At 37.3% G+C, this 20,713-nt stretch overlaps 1 protein-coding gene across 1 annotated transcript in view; it reads right to left on the bottom strand.

Moving 5' to 3' along the window:
• LOC126474296 (amine oxidase [flavin-containing] A) overlaps positions 1-20,713 on the bottom strand; it is a 263,151-nt gene that overhangs the window by 110,848 nt on the left and 131,590 nt on the right. Inside the window, exons 4-5 of the mRNA XM_050101761.1 lie at positions 3,298-3,413; positions 3,034-3,167 (exon numbers count right to left, since the gene is read on the bottom strand). Coding sequence (XP_049957718.1) covers positions 3,034-3,167; positions 3,298-3,413 — 250 coding nt within the window. The remainder of the gene's footprint in view (positions 1-3,033; positions 3,168-3,297; positions 3,414-20,713) is intronic.

Below are 20,713 nucleotides of genomic sequence, written 5' to 3'. Positions count from 1 at the left end.
GCAGGCTGGATGAACTTTTGCCACAGGCTGAATTAGTTCACCAAGATATTTTAAATGTTTAGATACCTGTATTTTCCCGTATTTCGTAGTTATTTTCTTCGGTGGATTTTTGATATTTGTAATGATTTCTGTCTTTTCAAATGAAATTTGCAAGCCTGCTTTTTCAGCAGTTTCTTTAAGTAATTCTATTTGTTTTATTGTGTCTTTTTGTGTGTAAGCTAAACAGGCGAGATCATCAGCGAAGGCAAAACAGTTGGTTTCAATGGCTTTGTAGCACTTCCCTCCAATTTGGACTTTCTCAACTCCATGTTTTTGTGTGAGTTTTCTCCATTCTGCTATGACTTTATCCAGAACACAGTTGAAGAGTACCGGGGACAGCGCATCTCCTTGTCTGACACCGGTTTTGACCTCGAAATGCCGTGAAATTTCTCCTTGGAATTTTACTTTTGATGTTGTATTTGTTAATGTTTCTTTGATTATGGTGATTGTTGTTTCATCTATTTCATATTCTCGAAGTGTTTTGATGAGTGTGTCCCTATCGATTGAGTCATAAGCTTTTTTGAAACCAATGAATGTTATGAAATATTTCTTGCTCCTTGTAGATAAATAGTTCATTGTTGTTTTGAGGTTAAAAATTTGTTCGGCGCAGGATCTTCCTGGTCTGAAGCCAGCTTGATATTCTCCAAGTTTTCCCTCTGTAATTGGTGATACACGATTGAGCAGGGCTTTTGATAGAATTTTGTATGGGACTGGGAGAAGTGATATTCCACGATAGTTGTTAACATCCCTTTTGTCACCTTTTTTAAACAAAGGGTGAATTAGGGCAGTTTTCCAGTGACTTGGGATTTTCTTGGTTTCCCATACTTGTTCAAGTTCTTTGTGTAGTGCTTCTACTGATGTTTCTCCCCCAAGCTTGAGCATTTCTGCTGTAATTGTGTCTTCTCCACATGCTTTCCTGTTTTTGAGATTTTTGATTATGTTTGTGATTTCCTCTCGTGTCGGAGGTGTTGAATGTGTTGGTAATGTTTCTGGTTGCGTAAAACTGAGAGTCTGGATGGGTGTTTGGCAGTTTAGGAGTGTCTCAAAATATTCAGCCAGGATTTCACAGTTTTCAGTATTGTTGGTGGCGAGAGTCTTATTATTTCTCATAAGGTTTTTTTTTTCAAAGGCCTTTGACTATGTCTGCTTGTGTCTGTATATGTGTGGATGGATATGTGTGTGTGTGCGAATGTATACCCGTCCTTTTTTCCCCCCTAAGGTAAGTCTTTCCACTCCCAGGATTGGAATGACTCCTTACCCTCTCCCTTAAAACCCACATGCTTTCGTCTTTCCCTCTCCTTCCCTCTTTCCTGATGAAGCAACCGTTGGTTGCGAAAGCTAGAATTTTGTGTGTATGTTTGTGTGTCTATCGACCTGCCAGCGCTTTCGTTTGGTAAGTCACATCATCTTTGTTTTTATATATATGTGTGCTGTTTTTGTCTCAACAACTAATGTACTCAACAACAAATGTAATATACATGTAAATGTGAACAGCAGTCTGGAGATGGTTTGAAAATTGTAATGGCACTGTTCATGTAAATAAACAGAATTACTGAGGGTGGCCAGTTGGTGGTTTCTTCTTTGCAAGTATCAATTTGCATTTTGTACACAACTATGATCTCAAAAATGACAGTTTTCAACAAAATAGTAAAAAGGTTTTGTTCCAAGTGCCATTAATACTGAGGTACTACATTTTATTTGTGATAATACATGTACAGAAACACAGCATTAGGTTTTTAACTGGTATAACTGTAGTCAACAGAAACCACTTGCCATATCTCTTAACTTTTGGAACTCCAGAGGGAAGCACAGCTTGGCATGAAGACCATGCACTATGTCTGAAAGACTTTCTCCATGGTTTGGCACCTTGATCAAGTCTAGGGATATGCAACAGAGCACCAAGAACTCAGTATCACTGCAAACACATTTTTTGAAAAATGTCACTGAGAATGTTTTCCATTTTCACTCTTCAAATATTTTTAACAAGTTACAAAAAATATCAGCTAGCAATATTTTGTTAGAGTGTTTAATTTTTGTATAATCTGGTTAGTGACGTGAAAAATGGCTTGTTCTATGGAGAGACTAAGTATCTTATTCCTGGGTAGGCGTGTTCTCTTTATGCATACATGATCTTTTCCAGTACCTTTGAGAAAGTGGTTAGCATAAAGTCTGTTGAGTAATTACTCCTTTCTTGAAAAGGGTTCTTATAATAGTAAATTTTAGCCTGCATGAAAATGTACATTATGATAGTGGCATATTACCTATGCAATAGAATAGTTCCCATACATAGAGAGAATTGGATTTTAGTGATTTTATTTATCCCACAGACCCACCTGGATAGTTAAACACATTAAAGGGCTTGTTTCTGGGATATGGAGAGGTGCACTTGGCCTGGACTGAATCCACCGCACGGATTAAACGGATTAACAGCAGAAGCCAGCGTTCTGGCCATCTTGAACATGGTTTTTAGGCTTTAGGTTTCAACTCAAGTAAATACTGAGCTGACTCCCAGGTTTTGCCTCAGTTACATGATATACATACAAACATTTTGGAAAAGGATGTCACATTTGATCATCCACCACACACTAGACAGAGTCATCAGGGACACATGGATCTTTCCCCAGGGGGAAGCTGAAAGTAGCTTTAACATGCCTTTGCAAGTGACAAACCCATCATAACTATTTTTTAATCATTTAATCACTTTCCTTACAATGGCTCAGTATTTCTTGCAATATTAAGTCAGTCCTATCTCTTTCCTTTTCCTCCCAATTTCTTTTCATCTCCTCATTATTTCACATAATTTCCATGCTCATGATTTTTTCATTCCTCTCATAATCCCTGGGTTTTTATATGAGGCTAAATACAAATAGTGTCAGTTTCTTGTAGAAAACAATTTAGAAAATGTGTATGTTGACTCAAAAGGTTGTGATCATTGATATGATATAAATATATTCTATGTTGTTCATAAATTATGGTACACAGATACTTTCTTACCGATATAATTTTTGACTTGCTGTCATAATGTCAACTGTTTCATCAAGCTGAACTACTTCTATAACGTTATCACCCAGTTCCAAAGAATCTCCAATTTCCTCAGCAAGCCTCATTGATATATAATGTGCACCATTCTTGAACAAATTTGCTTTAATGAAAGACATGTTAGGTAGAATAAGAAACAACATTAATGCACATTTTGCAATTATACTTCACAAATAGGAAGATAATGATGAATGAGACATTCAACAAAAGCATTTTTACCATAATTCTTTGGGTGTCGTCCCCTGGGAATATCAGTTTCAGCTTGTTTATAAATCCTTGTTTTCCATTTACAAATGATATAAAATATAATGCCGAAATCTGAGAAGACTCAGCCCCTAAAACCAAGAGGATGCATAATTGTATAGTATTCTATAGTACTGTATTTTTATAGCTTCTATATTCTATAAAAGCAGCTTATGTATTAGGCGTTGGAAGAGTCTTTTTACATGTTTAGAGGTGAAAGTGGTTTATATGCACACATATTTAAAATTTCAAATAATACACTTAATACATTTAAGCTGTGGAAAACACAGGATGGAATACCAGCAATATGGAAAGGATAGATTACTATTTACCACATAGAGTAGACAATTGGCTGCAGACAGGCACAATGAAACTGAACGCTAGATGTATTCACTATCAGACTATGACTTTCATGAGAAATTGAAAACTCACACACATTTACACAAGCACAGCTCACACAAGCATGGCCTCTGTTGTCTCTGGGCACTAAAGCCTGACCACAACTGTGTCTCGTGTAAGTAGCCATCTTTGCTGAGATGGACAGTGGGGGTACAGAGGAGGCATGGGGTGGGGAGGGCAAGGGATACTAGGGTAAATGTTGTGGAAGATGCTAGTGCTGGCTGTGGGAGTGTACATGGATGTGGTACAGGGACAGGACAGAGCTGTTGGGTGCAGTGCAGGGAGGCTGTGCTGACGGGAGGGTGAGACAGACGGGGATGGAGGGGTCGGGGGGGGGGGGGGGGGGAGGTAGAGAGAAGGGGGAAGGACCATGCAGGTGTGTTGGCATGATAGAAGACATGAGTAGCACTGTAGTGGGAGCAGGGACGGGGGTAGGCAGCTGGAGGACAGAGACTAGCAAAGGCTGAGGGCAGGGGAATTATGCGTGTTTAGGTGCTGGGTTCTTTAGCATGATGGGAGGGAGTTCTGGAGGTGTGGCAAATGTAGTACGTCTATAAGGCAGGTCTGGCAGCTATGCAAGGATGCGGGCACAGGTTTGATGGAGGTTCTTGTAATGGTAGTTGTGGACAGTGATAGTTATATGAGGTGAATAGATGGTAAAGTTTTTGATGTGGTAATGAGCATGCTACTCTAATTTCTGGAAGGAAAGGGTTTCAGTTTTATAGATGGAATGTAGGAATAAGGAGATCATTGTAGAAGGAGGGATTGTAGCTGTAGATGGGTAATTTCATGGTTAGGCCATTTGGGGTGGGATTCCATGAGCAGGAACAGTATGTGGAGGTGCGTTCTGCCTGGGGATTGAGAAATATTTCTTTATTGGCATAGATGAAAGGAGCAAGATCTATAGTGAAGGATGAAAAATGCATACAAATATGAGTAATGTCACAAAAAACACAACTAAGATGAAATGGATGAAATATGGTCAGAAAAGATAAACACAGAGTAAGTTGGGGCAATAGTGGAAACAAAATAAAATCAACATGAAAATGGTATGAGATCAAATTGAAAATAAGTCTGCTTGTGTCTGTGTATGTGCAGATGGATGTGTGTGTGTGTGTGTGTGTGTGTGTGTGTGTGTGTGCGCGCGAGTGTATACCTGTCCTTTTTTCCCCCTAAGGTAAGTCTTTCCGCTCCCGGGATTGGAATGACTCCTTACCCTCTCCCTTAAAATCCACATCCTTTCGTCTATCCCTCTCCTTCCCTCTTTCCTGATGAAGCAACTGTTTGTTGCGAAAGCTTGAATTTTGTGTGTATGTTTGTGTTTGTTTGTGTGTCTATCGACCTGCCAGCACTTTCGTTTGGTAAGTCACATCATCTTTGTTTTTAGATATATTTTTCCCACGTGGAATGTTTCCCTCTATTATATTCATATCATTAATTTGAAAATACGAATAAAAATAAATAAAAAGATGATAAAAGACTGGAGTGTAGCTTGGTGAGAGGATATCTGCGAAGGGAGGGGGCAGCTGATGTAACTGGATTAGGTGAGGTCAGTGAGGAGAACGTCTGAATAAGGGAAGAAATGGAGAAGGGGGAAGTGGGGGCACAACAGTTGTTAGCTACAAGGTGGAAGAAAGTGTACAGGAATGAACAGGAAAATATCCATTCAAATATGTACATAATACACTTCATCCATCTATATATTCTTCAACAGAGTGAAAGCAGTGATTCTGCAAATATCACTTTAAATATTTTCCAGAGATTTTGACATCAGTATTTGTTTTTATGTTTTTGGTAAGTTTAATTCCCATGTGGTAAGTTCCATTCTGGCACAAAGATGTGCTGTTTTTGGTCATATGTAATCCTTTATTTTGTCTGAGAGAAGGAATACCAGAAATCTTAAATGGAGCTTTACATGATTCTCTAGGTTTGCATCCAAACATTATTCTAATACCCTTTTTTGCAGTCTGATGGTCATATTAGCTGTTTTAGAATTTCCCCAAAATGTGACCCCATATTTAAGGTAAGTAGTAAACATTATTTTCACTGCAAAATTTCCGCATGCATTTATTTGAATTTGTGACTGAATTTCTTAGGGTTAAAGCAACAGCATATACAAATTTAAAAATCACATTACACATTTCAGAAGCCCTATGAACAGTGATTGTATGATTTTCAATTTATTATTTGAGTTGATGTAGTTACTTAGTGGAAGCAACAGGTTTTAGCTTCTCTATTCACCTTTTGTTAATTATTTATCCATAAAGTCACTTATGTTGGCCTTGTCTGTGAACAGGAGAAACAAAAATTTTTAGAATTATTAGTAGAAAACCTTGACTCATGTTGTCCCAAATATTACAAAAACCACACAAAGCAGAACTGGGGTAATAAATCCCAAGAACTGAGAAACTGATAAATGCAACACCTGTGCAAAATTAGGGAAGAAATTGAGGTGTGCTTTGCCATGCACGTCACAGTGGTTTTCAGAGTATAGATGTGTATGTAGATTGCAATACAGTCAAGCTGAGAAGGAAACTTACACAGGAGTGCCAAGTGCATACAGATCAGAAATTAGAGCAGCCAAGAGGAAAGCCACTGACAGTTACATATTCAATTTGACATATAAGTGAAAAACAGCTTAGAAAAGTTGTCAAAGCTGAGGTAATCTCTGGAAATAAGTACAACATTCCAAGTCAACCAAACACCTTAAATACATACGTTAACAGTTCTGGCTCAAATAAAAATCTCACTGAAGATGCAAATAAAACTGTAGTTTTGCTTCCAGCTCTAGATAGTTGCAAGGTGACAACTTCTGCTAGTCTCTTGTATCCTACAGACAGATTGGTGAAGCAACTGCCAAACTTAGCAGCTCAAAAGCAGAAGATTTCTATGGACTTTCAAATTACGTAATAAAAATATAAAGAAAGAAATTCTACTGCTACTAACCAAAACCATTAACCAAATACTGCATGCAGGAATCTTCCCAGATTGCCTAAAAGTTACTATTTGAACACTTATTCATAAGAAAGGTTATAAATCATCCCCTGATAACTATGTTCCATCTCACCCATACCAATCATATAAAAAATTATAGAATATTGTGTGCACAAACAGATGAACCAGCACTATGAGCAAAATAACCTACTTGGCTCTTCACAACATGGTGTCAGACCTCATCCTTCCACTGGCAAAGAGTTGAGACTGTCATCACAAAAATATATGATTCTTTTGGGACTGAGAAAACAACCTGTGTGGCTCATCTAGATTTGAGGAAAGCTTTTGATACTGTCTCACACAGTATACTTATCAAAAAGCTCCAGTACTATGAAACTGGAGAGAATGATCTTCGCCTTATTGAGTCATACCTAAACAACACCTAGCACATGGTAACTGTAAACAACCAAAGGTCAGATTCATTACCTGTTACAAAAGGCATTCCACAGGACTCGGTAATGGAATCATTCCCGTTCACTGTATGTGTAAACAATTTACCCTCATTCTTGCTGTGTCAGGCAGTATTGTACACAGATGATACAACTCTAACCACACAAGGTGATGAACCAGAGGAGATGTGAGCTAAGTGTAGCAATGGATTGATGTACTAACTGGTTCCAGGCAAATTACCAACAATAAAACTGAACACATTGTTTTCAATTTGAGTTTCTCCAGCGAAGAGAAAAAATAATCAAACTGTTAGGTTTTCACATAGATCAGAAACTCAGCTTGGCAAGTTACACAAAAAATGGAACTCATCTATGGGGTAACTGCCCTGGCTCAAAAATCATACTCAAGTGGCAAAAAATGGTTATCAGATGTATTTTCCTCGAGAGAATCTTGTAAAGATCACTTAAAGAGCTCAATATTATGACAGTCCCTAGCCTCTATATGTAAAGTTGTCTTCTCAGTGTTAATGAGAATTTAAATAATTGTAACCTTAGGATGTCTGTACATGAACATGATACAAGAACTGGACACTCAATGGATATAACTCACAGTAGGCTAGCTAAGGTTCAAAACAGCCACAAATATCTAGGATCCATATTTTCCAATAGACTCCCAAAAGCTGTCCATTCTGTTCCCTGTAGTACATTTAAGATTGTTCTAGCAGAGTGGTTTAAGAAGGAAGCATATTATGCCATAAAAGGGTATGAGGAATCAGATTTAAGTGACAACGTTCTGGCTACTGTCATACTAAGTTGCAATAAATCACTGAGTAAAAGCTTTTTCTGCATACATAATTTTCACATTATGTGTAACAATGTGTCACTGAAATGTTCAGGCATTTCATGTCTCTTAGCTTTAATGTACATAATTACACCAACAAGATGTAAAATGTTGAAAGGTGAAAAAATTCTAAATTCCATTCTTATCCATATAGTCACATAAGTTGGTCTTGTCCGGGATCAACAAGAGTTAGTAAAGGAACATTTTTACCAATATTGTCACATATATGGGCTTGGTCCAGGACAGTTAACAGTGAATTGAGTCAGTAGGCAGCACAGGATTCATGTAAAGCCAGTTCAGCTATCTGCAAGAAATGTTTTGCCGAGTGCCAAGCGGTGTAGCGATCGCTGAACAGCCAGCGGCAGGGAGATGCGGAATAGAGTCAACAGGGAATTGTTACCCCTTCTTGCCGCTGAGTCACACACTGTACTGCAATGTACTTTGGCAGTGTGCCACATCACATCAGAGCAGCCAACAACAGCAGTAGTCATCATCAGCAGCAGAGTTGTAGTGATAGGTATGTTAAGTGTTGTAGCAGGCCAGTCGTTTTTGTGATTTTCAGTATTCTTGATACCCACAGAGATGGATAAGGAAAGCAGAACATCACCCAGGATTCACAAGTCCATGGCTAGTGTGAGCCTGTGAGCTCACAGGTACACAGAAAGGCAAACAAAGGTCTTTTGATGCATGTTTCAGGTAATTTTAAAACAAGATTTAATGTCATATTTGAGAAATTTACAGTTGTCTTGACCGATGTAATAAAAAATGGAGTAAAATATGGAGAAGAGATAATTTTGAAAGGTAAGCTTTAAAATGGGAGATTGTATGTTAAATCAGGAAGGATATAAGTGAGCTGTAATGTAAAGAACAGAAACTGTCATAAGAAGTTGATGCAATTGGGACAGAATGAAAAGGGGAAACAGTGGGCAGAAATGTGATGCTGGTAATGTTGAAATGGGGAAGGCTATAACTGAAGTGAATGAAGAGGTTGTGGCTGGCAATGATGAATCAGAATCTGCAGTGATAAGTGAAGTGACATGCTCAGCTAGCAATTTAAGGAATCAGGTTGAAAATGCATTTGAGATTGTGAGCAGGCAGATGTTCCTGTATCAGATATTTAGGTGCAATGGAATTTGCTTCAGTGAAAGTCAGTGGTAATTCTGTGGAGGCAATAGAATCTGAATCTTGTATTTTTGTAGGTGGAGATGTTGCATGCTCCAGTGATGTGGCTGAGATTACTCATAAGTAGGCAGTGGTTCCCAAACCAGATGTTTTTAGTGGGCAGATAGGGGTTTCTGCATCACATGTTTTTGAGTGTGAGCAGGATGTGGTTCCTGTATGAGACCTTTTTAGTGATCAGGCAGTAGTCCTGTATCAGGTGGTTTTGTTGGTTTACAATGTGCAGAATATAGCTGCAGATAATGTTTTTGTGGGAGGAACTGTGAGTGGCAGACTGAATACTAATGAAATAATGTTTGTTGCAATTAATATGAAAGTTAGCAGATGAACAGTAAGATAAGTAACATACATCTATAGTGTCTGGAAATGTGGGGTATTCTGTTATGCAGACACCCAGTGGTAAAACTTTCACTTGTGTGCAGGCAATATGGCCTGGTGTTGATGTTTTTATGGATGGATATATACATGGAGACATATGCTCCAGTTATTGAGGTTATTGGTGACAGGAAAAGTGCCTATCATTAATGTAAAAGTGGATGGAGATACAGATAATAATTGAGATTATTTGTATGGAGGCAGTATGGACTGTGGATAACATGGTTGATGGAGTTTATGGGCACACTGTAGTTTCTGTATCAGGCATTTTAAGTGATGGTGTGTCTGCCTGCAGATAATGTTATACTGATGGACAGTTACATTGACCGCTAATCAATTGAAATTATTTTGCTAACTGCACGAGTGAAGAGCTTGTGCAAGCATATTTATTTACTGATGGCGTTCAGCAGTTGAGTGTTGATAATGAAATATGTTCTGGGGATAATGATTATAAATTTTTGTTGGGGAAAACAGATCTGTATAATGAGAAAACTTTTTACATAGGTAGTGAAGTGAGTAACGCAAGAGAGGCTGATGATAATAATAATTATCCAAATGGTAATGATGATAATGAGGTAGTTATATTTATAGCAATCATTGGTCAGCAAAGAATAGTTGTGAGTAGCAGCAAGTCAAGCAGTAATTGAATGGAAGTGATGAGTTTATCGAGAGGCCCACTTCCACACCTGCGTCTACATCTACATCTACACTCTGCAAACCGCTGTGGGGTACATGGCAGAGGGTACATCCCATTCTACCAATTATTAGGGTTTCTTTCCATTCAATTCATTACAGAGTGCATGAAGAATGATTGTTTGAATACCTCTGTGCACGAAGTAATTAGTCTAATCTTATACTCAGAATCCCTATGTGAGTGATACATAAGAATTGTAGCATATTTTTACAGTCTACATGTAAAGCTGGTTCATGAAATTTTGTTGACAGACTTTCTCGGGACAGTTTACATCTATCTTAAACAGTCTTCCAGTTCAGTTCCTTCATTGCCTCTGTGACATTCTCCCATTGACTAAAAAAACCTATGGCCATTCATGCTGTCCTCTACCTACATTCAATATTCCCTGTTAGTCCTATCTGGTCTCCCCCCTCCCTCCCCCCCGTTCCATGAAATATGGACCTTACATTGGTGGGGAGGCTTGCGTGCCTTAACAATATAGATAGCTGTACCATAGGTGCAACCACAACAGAGGGGTATCTGTTGAGAGGCCAGACAAATGTGTGGTTCCTGAAGAGGGGCGGCAGCATTTTCAGTAGTTGCAGGGACAACAGTCTGGATGATTGACTGATCTGGCCTTGTAACATTAACCAAAACGGCCTTGCTGTGCTGGTACTGTGAATGGCTGAAAGCAAGGGAAAACTACAGCCAAAATTTTTCCTGAGGGCATGCAGCTTTACAGTATGGTTAAATAATGATGGTGTCCTCTTGGGTAAAATATTCCAAAGGTAAAATAGTCGGAGCTCCAGGTGGGAACTACTCAGGAGGATATCGCTATCAGGAGAAACAAAACTGGCATTCTATGGATTGGAGCATGGGATGACAGATCCCTTAATTGTGTAGGTAGGTTAGAAAATTTAAAAATGGAAATAGCTAGGTTAAATTTGGATATAGTGGGAATTAGTGAAGTTTGGTGGCAGGAAGAACAAGACTTCTGGTTAGGTGAATACAGGGTTATAAATACAAAATCAAATCGGGGTAGTACAGGAGTAGGCTTAATAATGAATTTAAAAATTGGAGCACGCGTAATTTACTATGAATAGCACAGTGAACACATTATTGTAGCCAAGATAGACACCAAGCCCACACCTACCACAATAGTAAAAGTTTATATGCCAACTAGATCCACAAAAGATGAAGAGATTGAAGAAATGTATGATGAGAAAAAAGAAATTATTCAGATAGTGAAGAGAGACAAAAATTTAATAGTCATGTGGGACGGAATATGATTGTAGGAAAAGGAAAAATAATAGGTGAATATGGAATGGGTGTAAAGAATGAAAGAGGAAGCTGCCTGGTAGAATTTTGCAAAGAGAGTAACTTAATCATAGCTGACACTTGGTTTAAGAATCGTGAAAGAAGGCTGTATACATGGAAGAGGCCTGGAGACACTGGAAGGTTTCAGATAGATTATACATTTAGGGCCAGGTTTTCAATTCTGAGACATTGGCATAGGCAGATGATTAGTTTAGTATGTCACAGCTGCAAAATACTAATACGAATTCTTTACAGGTGAAAGGAAAAACTGATAGAAGCTGACCTCAGGGAAGATCAGTTTGGATTCTGTAGAAATGTTGGAACATGTGAGGCAATACTGACCCTACAACTTATCTTAGAAGATAGATAAAGGAAAGGAAAACCTACATTTCTAGCTTTTGTAGACTTAGAGGAAGCTTTTGACAATGTTGACTGGAATACTCTCTTTCAAATTCTGAAGGTGGCAGGGGTAAAATACAGGGAGCAAAAGGCTGCTTACAGTTTGTACAGAAACCAGATGGCAGTTATAAGAGTTGAGGGGCATGAAAGGGAAGTAGTGGTTGGGAAGGGAGTGAGACAGGATTGTAGCCTATCCCCGATGTTATTCAATCTGTATATTGAGCAAGCAGTAAATGAAAAAATAAGAAAAATTTGGGGTAGGAATTAAACTCCATGGAGAAGGAATAAAAACTTTGAGGTTTTTTCATTACATTGTAATTCTGTCAGAAACAGCAATGGACCCCGAAGAGCAGTTGAACTCAATGGACAGTGTCTTGAAAGGAGGATATAAGATGAACATCAACAAAAGCAAAATGAGGATAATGGAATGTAGTCAAATTAAACCAGGTGATGTTGAGCGAATTACATTAGGAAGTGAAACACTTAAAGTAGTAAATGAGTTTTGTTATTTGGGAAGCAAAATAACTGACAATGGTTGAAGTAGAAAGAACATAAAATGTAGACTGGCAATGGCAAGGAAAGCATTTCTGAAGAAGAGAAATTTGTTAACTTTGAGTATAGACTTAAGTGTCAGAAGGCCTTTCAAAAAGTGTTTGTATGTAGTGTAGCCTTGTATGGAAGTGAAAAATGGATGATAAATAGTTTAGACAAGAAGAGAAGCTTTCAAAATGTGGTGCTACAGAAGAATGCTGAAGATTAGATGGGTAGATCACATAACTAACAAGGAGGTCCTGAATAGAGTTGGGAAAAAGAGTAATTTGTGGCACAACTTGACTAGAAGAAGGGATTGGTTGGTAGGACATGTTCTGAGGCATTGAGGGATCACCAATTTAGTACTGGTGGGCAGTGTGGAGGGTAAAAATCTTAGAGGGAGACCAAGAGTGAATAAACCAAGCAGATTCAGAAGGATAAAGGTTGCAGTATTTACTTGGAGATGAAGAAACTTGCACAGGATAGAGTAGCATGGAGAGATGCATCAAACCAGTCTCTGGACTGAAGACCACAACAACAGTCCTATCTGGTACAGGTCCCACACTATTGAGCAATATTCTAGAACCAATCTCATGAGTGATTTGTGCAGTCTCCTTCGTAGACTGATTGCACTTCCACAGTATTCTACCAACAAACCAAAGTATACCAACTCCTTTACCCACAACTGAGCCTATGTGATCATTCCATTTCATATCACTAAAAGTGTTACACCCAGCGATTTGTATGAGTTGGCCAATTCCAGCAGTGACTGTCTGATATTATAGTCATAGGATTCTACATTTTTTCATTTTGTGAAGTGTACAATTTTAAATTTATGAACATTTAAACTAATTTGCCAGTATCTAATAATAATAATAATAATAATAATAATGGTTTATGTGTCCATAATAACTTTTACAGTCAGGGGCCTAGTCAGTTAGTACATACATGAACAATAATAATAGTTTAGTAGTAGAAATAAAGTACATACAACATTAAAAATCCTTGATGGAGTACAAACATTTAGCAATTAACAGCTGCTTTAATTTTATTTCAAATATGTTTCCTTTTAACATTTTTATGGTATTTGGCAGTCTGTTGTAAAAAAATCTTCCAGCAGAAAATGGATTATGATTGGTTGCTTTTTTATTTCTGAGTTTTATGTGGTAATCCTCTTTCTTCCTTCTATTATAACTATGGATATCACTATTTATTATACTGTGCTCCACATTTTCTTTTACAAACAGTATAGACCTTAGAACATATAATAAATACACTGTTAATATATTATACTTAATGAAGTATTCTCTACAGGATTGACGTTTACTAATATTCACTATTATCCTAATTGCTCTCTTCTGGGCTCTAAAAGCCATATCCATGTATACCGTTGGTGCCCCACCCCAAATCTCAATACCGTATTGTAGGTGGGAGTGTATAATGCCAAAATAGATTTGTCTTAAGACTGGTGACGCTTTTATGCTAGAAAGGCGTTTTAGCAGGTAGGTATTACATGAGATTTTTTTACACATGTAGCTGATGTGCTCCTCCCATGTAAGATGTTCATCAACTATAATACCCAGGAATTTATGTTTCTCAATTGCTTCAATTGATAACTCTGGCTCAGTATCCACTTGTCTTGATTTGTAATTTAGCATAAACTCCATTAGAATTGTCTTTTCCTTATTTAAAGCCAATTTATTTTTAGTCATATATTCTGTGATGAGGTTAGTGTTCTTCATATTATTTTGCACTGCTGGCTGTTTTGTAGGGCCTCAGCTTATGAAGGAAGTGTTGTCAGCATAATTCACAAGGTCTGCATTTTTTGGAATTATTATATCATTGATGTACACAATGAACAGAAAAGGCCCCATAATACTTTCCTGAGGGACTCCACAGTTAAGAATTTTATAAGATGATTTTACTGTTTGTATAAGCCTCCGGTTGTATGATACAACTTAACTCATTGTCTCCTGTCAGCAAGGTACGATCTTAACAAATTTAATGCCACTCCTCTGACCCCATAAGTTTCTAACTTATGTAGAAGAATGGAGCAATTTATAGTATCAAAAGCCTTACATAGGTCTAGAAAGGTGCCAATAACTTTGTTTCCATCATCAAGGTTATTCAATACTGATTGAAATCTTATCAATATCTTACTGAATATTTATGCAGCTTCTTTCAGATAATACTTCAATATAGATAACAGCATCATCTGCAGAAAGCCTGATGTTACTATTAACTGCTGCTTCAGCAGCTCATTGTCATGAAATAAAATGGGCCATGATTTCACCAACAGGATGCCTGGATCTTGAAAATGTTTAAAAACAATACATTAATTTGCTTCTTGGTCTCAGAATTCAGTTGTAGTTCCATCAAACAACAAAATTAGCAATAATGCAGTTGTATTATGTTCTCAAGATAATGTTATCAGGTGTAACTGAAATTTGTTCAAAATTAAACACCAATTAATATCTCCATAGTATACATTTTTCAGTCTTAAATAAGCACAAAATAATGTTTTGCATTTCTTCATACATTGACAATATATTTCACATGGGTGCAATGGGGACAAGTTACAATCACGCCACCCCAAGTCCAATCCTCAACATTTTTCAGTATTGTCCATCATCAACATAGCTACAATCTGACTCATCTCCTCCACAGTTCATTACCAACTCTCTTCAGAAAAAGAAATGTAAATCAATTATACAAAAGTCTCATACTGACAGACCATACAGTATCATTCACATTGATATTTGTTTACAGAAGACATATGTGTAAAATAGTTTACATAGAATAATAAATGCATTTTTGTTAAATTGAATAATCAGTTAGTTTTAGAAACAAATTATAATGGGTTTTTAATAGTTTTATATGTTGAGAATATCAAAATTCTCTATTGATAACTGGTAAGTGGAAATATAATTGATCACATATGATTGTCAATGTTTCACAGTGGTAACTCAAAAATACAAATACATAGGCTTTCAGAGGTAGAGGAAGATAAATAAACATGACATAAGAAATATGGGCCCCCAAACATTGAAATAAATTAATAAACTCACACTAGGATAATATGCTTTGCCAGTGTTACAAAATATTGTGGGTACAAAAGGTGTATTGTGTTGTACATTAAATACAGCCACATTGTCATTCCCGACAACAGAATTACACAGTGGTAGACTCATTGTAATACCCTCTCACACAATACCATGTACAAAGGTTCACTGCTATTCCTACTCTGTATGATGTAACATTTCATAAGAGTGAGAAGTTTAAGTATATCTCTTCTTAACTTGCAAACACAAAAGAATTCTTAAGTGCAACTGATTTGTTTCAAACAATCATAAAAATTATAATTAGTATTTCTTTTTACTTGTCTTAGAATTTCAATAACATTTATTCTGTAACTGTTTGCACTAAATAGTCTAGTTTTTGTCCTCTCTGTATTCGAAGTACAGTTTTCTCTCACTTCATTGGGTCTCAGTTCCAGCCATGGGCATAGCCAGCGGGATGCAGGGGAGTGGGCAACTGCCCCTCCTACAAGATTTTGTATGCCTACACACCTACTGCTGTTAGAAAAAGTTATGTTACAGCCATGTTACAACTTACTTTACAATATAATGTGTGACAACTTGTGAAAAAACCATGCTGCATGCCTGGTCAAGTTGCATTCATGCAATATGCAATATGCAACCATGGCAAGCAAATGCCATGTCAACGATAGATGAAAATTACCAGATATGACCAAGCAGTCATATTCTCAGCTGTGAGTAGGACTGCAAGATTCAAAATGATGAGAGTGGGAGGGAGTTTCAAGTGGCTTGGAATTATTTGACAGGTTATTATTTTGAAGGAGACAAACATAGATGACAAAAAATATTCATTTACTATACATATCAAACTAAATTAAGGAAATCTAACAATGGAAAACCCAGGATGGAATGTGAGAATATTACGAGAAGGAAAGTTGCTATACACCATATAGCAGAGATGCTGAGTCGCAGATAGGCACAACAAAAGACTGACACAGATAAAGGTTTTTTGCCAATGGCCTTTGTCAACAACAGACAAACATATGCATACACACTCATGCAAATGCGACTCACACACACAACTGCAGTCTCATAATATTGTTACATTCCATCTTAGATTTTCCATTGTTTGAATATTACCTTTTCTTAGATTTATTATTAAGTCATTATGTATGGGCCAGTGCAATGCATTATTTGTTCAAAATTAAACACCAATTAATATCTCCATAGTATACATTTTTTTCAGTCTTAAATAAGCACAAAACAATTTTTCACATTTCTTCATAAATTGACAATATATTGCACATGGGTGCAATGGAGACAAATTACAGTTTTGCCTCCCCACATCTTATCATCAACATTTTCCATTATTGTCAATCACCAACATCATCAGTCTTACATGGACAGATTATACAGTATCATTCATAGAGATTTGTCCACATGCGATAAATAAATATAACAGTTTAAATAGAATAATAATTGCATCTTTGTTAAGTTTTAATAATTAATTAGTTTTAGAAAAAATAAATTATAATGGATTTTACAGTTTCATATGTTGATAAGATCAAAATTTTCTATTGATAACTGGTAAGTGGAAACATAATTAGTCATATATGATTATCAATGGTTTACCTTGGTAACTCCAAAACACAAAGACATGGCCTTTCAGCACTAGAGGAAGATAAATAAATATGAAATAAGAAATATCGGGCCCCAAGCATCAAAATAAATCAATAAACTCACACTGAGAAGATATGCTTTGCCAACATTACAGTCTTCCATTAAATAATCCTTTGGAAATTTCTGGAATGCTGTTTCACTCATGTTGTCTGGTAGACTCTTAGTGAGATATTTTACCAGCTGGAGAGCTGAGAATCCAGGACCTTTTTCAGTGCTCTCAGTCTGTGCAGTATACTTCTCAGCTAGCCTTTATTTCTTGTCATGTGAATGAACATCTGCATTTTTTTCTAGTAATGGACTTCCTTCGATGATTAAAGTATTGTACATGGATGGAAATGACAATATTATTTTATTATGAAAGGCAGTTCTACATGAGTCAATTCATTTTTTATTCAGTTTAGTCCTAATAGCCTTTTCTGCAGTGAAAATATTATTATTGTATTATTTGTGCTGGAGTTTCCCCATCAGCAATTCCATAATGAAATGCATAAGTGTGGATCAAAAAGAGCATGGTACGTGTACACTTAAGTAGTTTACTAGCACAGTGCTCAAGCTGTTCCATAAAATATTACAGTGCTTAATTTACAGTAGACAGTGTGGGGGAAACTTCTTCCAGCCGTGTTTCAGCTACAAATATATCTATGTGATCTTCCTTCCTCTATTCCAGAACATAATGAATATTACCTTTATTATGAGAAGGAAAGTTGCTACTCACAATATAGCAGAGATGCTGAGCCACAGAAAGGCACAACAAAAAGATTTTCACACTAAAAGCTTTCGGCCAATGACCTTTGTCAACAATAGACACACTTACGCACACACACACACTCATGCAAATGTGACTCACACACATGACTGCAGTCTTATAATATTGTTACATTCCATCTTGGATTTTCCATTGTTGTATATGACCTTTTTTAGATTTATTATTAAGTCATTATGTATGGGCCAGTGCAATGAATTATTTGGTGAAATATATGCACTTCTTTCAAATGTTTCCAGATTTTCTTCTGCACTTACAATTTCATATGGTCAACATACAATTTTTTGATCCTTCTCACTGACTTCAATATTGTATTGTATTGAACTAGGGACCTAGAAGCAACAGAGAGGTTTCGTCCCTGCCGTAGCCTTGGTGGTACACAACCCCATGACAGGTTACAAAGTCCACCCACCCCTCTGTCGCCCCACACTGAACCCAGAGTTATTGTGCGGTTTGGCCCCCAGTGGACACCCCGGGAATGTGTCACACCAGATGAGTGTAACCCCAACGTTTGTGTCATATAGTAATTATGGTGTATGCATACATGGAGAAAGTGTTTGCACAGCAATCGCTGACATACTGTAATTGAGGCAGAATAAGAGAAACCAGCCCACATTCACCGCAGCAGATGAAAAACTGCCTTAAAAACCATCCACAGACTGGACGGCACACTGAACCTTGACAGTAATCCACTGGGTGTTTGTGCCAGGGACTGGCACGCCTTCCTGCCCAGAAAGAAGTGCGTTAGACTGCATGGCTAACCTGGCGACTTCAATATAGTTTACATATAAGTCAAATAGAAGTGAGCGAAGGAGAGATCCTTGAGGTACACCATAGTTAACATCCCTGATTTCAGATCTGCATCCAGATTTTGTAGTCACATATTGCTTTCTGCTACTAAGATATGATTTTATCCATTGCAGTGCTTATCCATGTATTCCAGAGCTTTCAAGTTTTTCAAATAGTGCTGCAAGGATGATTGTGTCAAAAAGATTTAGACAAATCCAGAAACATAGCAGATACCAAATTTATTTTGTCTAACACATCTATGTTCTGTTAGGCTTGGGATAAGAGTTTCTGTAGATTTCCCTTTTTGGGAACCATGCTGTGCCAGAATCAGAATACTACGAGGGTAATACCAAAAGTAAGGTCTCCTATTTTTTTATAAGTACAGAACTCTGTTTGTGTGGCAGTTGGTTACACTGTTATGAAGAGTGCTTCATGGGCAGTGTGTAAACATGCTCACGGGCACTCAGGCACTCAGTCTTGGCTTGTCAGCTGTTGAGAATGGACCTCCCATTGGATGTTACCACCAAGTGCGAATTATGCGCAATAATTCGGTTTTTGAACGCAAAGGGCACTGCACTGATTGAAATCCATCGCCAATTGACGGAAGTGTGTGGTGAGTCGTGCATGGATGTCAAAAATGTTTGTAAGTGGTGGAGAGAGTTTGAAGCTGGTCAGACCAAAATGCCTGAAGAACAAAGGAGTGGGAGACTGTCAATTTCTGAGGAGACTGTGTTGAAGGTTGAGCAAAGCATGTGTGAAGATTGGTGGATCACCCTGGGTGATCTTTGCACGTTGGTTCCTGAGGTTTCCCGAAGTAATGCTCACAGAATTTTAACGGAAACACTGAAATACCGGAAGGTGTGTGCAAGATGGGTGCCACGCATGCTGACTGAAGACCACATGCAGCAATGAGTTGATGCTTCCTGCGCATTTCTTCACTGCCTTGCAGCCAAACTGGACAACTTTCTGGACTGGTTAAAAGAACATTTGGCCAGAAAGCGATTCAGCTCCGACAACGAGGTGAAAGAAGAGGTTCATTACTTTCTGAACAGCATGGGGACGAGCTGGTATGACATGGGCATACAAAAACTGCCATAGCGTCTTCAAAAATGCATCGACAGAAATGGTGATTATGTCAAAAAATAGCTAAATGTTGAAGCTGTAAACTGATGTAAACCATTGTAGAAATAAAAAGGTCTATGTGCTTATAAAAAATAAAAGACCTTAATTTTGGGATTACACTCGTGTATTTCTCATGGAATGTAATAAACCTTCTGCACATAAGCATTGCTATGTTTTTTTGAGAAATCAGAGATTAAAGATACTAATGTCTAAATATATGTGTTACCTTTGTTGCCTTTCTTGTGTGCTGAAATTAAGTTTGCTTATTTTAATGCTTCTGTTATTTCTTCATTCACATGCTTTATTAGATAATTTGATATTTCACTAACTCCTGCTGACTTCTTGGATTGTAGTTCCTGATTTATCTTTTTGAGTTATGGTTCTGTCATTGGTTCAAAGACACTGAGTGGGATGGTTGCTAAGTGTGCTAGGATATTTCGATTCCTGATGATTTCTTTCAAACTACAAATCTTGTATGCCACCTATGAAAGTGTTGAGTATATTAGTAATCTTTGTTCCATCTGTAACAATAGCGTTCTCAGTTTTCATTAACTTAATAAAATTTATGCAGAATAAATTTCTTTTATTTCCGTCTGTGATCAAAAAATCGTTAGGTCCTTAGACTACTGGCTTTTGTCTGTGATTACCATCTACACATCTGCAGCAAAACATTGGAAAGAACATAAATACTATCAGTGGATTGTCTACATCTTAAAACAATAAAGTACACTGTAATGAAAAGTATTACTGCCATATATGTGAGAACATGGTGCAGGGAGTGGCAACTGACCCTTAACATGGACAAATGTAATGTATTGCGAATACATAGAAAGAAGGATCCTTTATTGTATGATTATATGACAGCAGAACAAACACTGGTAGCAGTTTCTTCTGTAAAATATC

This window comes from Schistocerca serialis, chromosome 4 (assembly GCF_023864345.2).
Source record: "Schistocerca serialis cubense isolate TAMUIC-IGC-003099 chromosome 4, iqSchSeri2.2, whole genome shotgun sequence".
In the NCBI taxonomy this organism is placed as follows: domain Eukaryota; kingdom Metazoa; phylum Arthropoda; class Insecta; order Orthoptera; family Acrididae; genus Schistocerca; species Schistocerca serialis.
The sequence above is the reverse complement of the archived record's forward strand: the minus strand, read 5'-3'. Positions and strand labels throughout refer to the sequence as shown.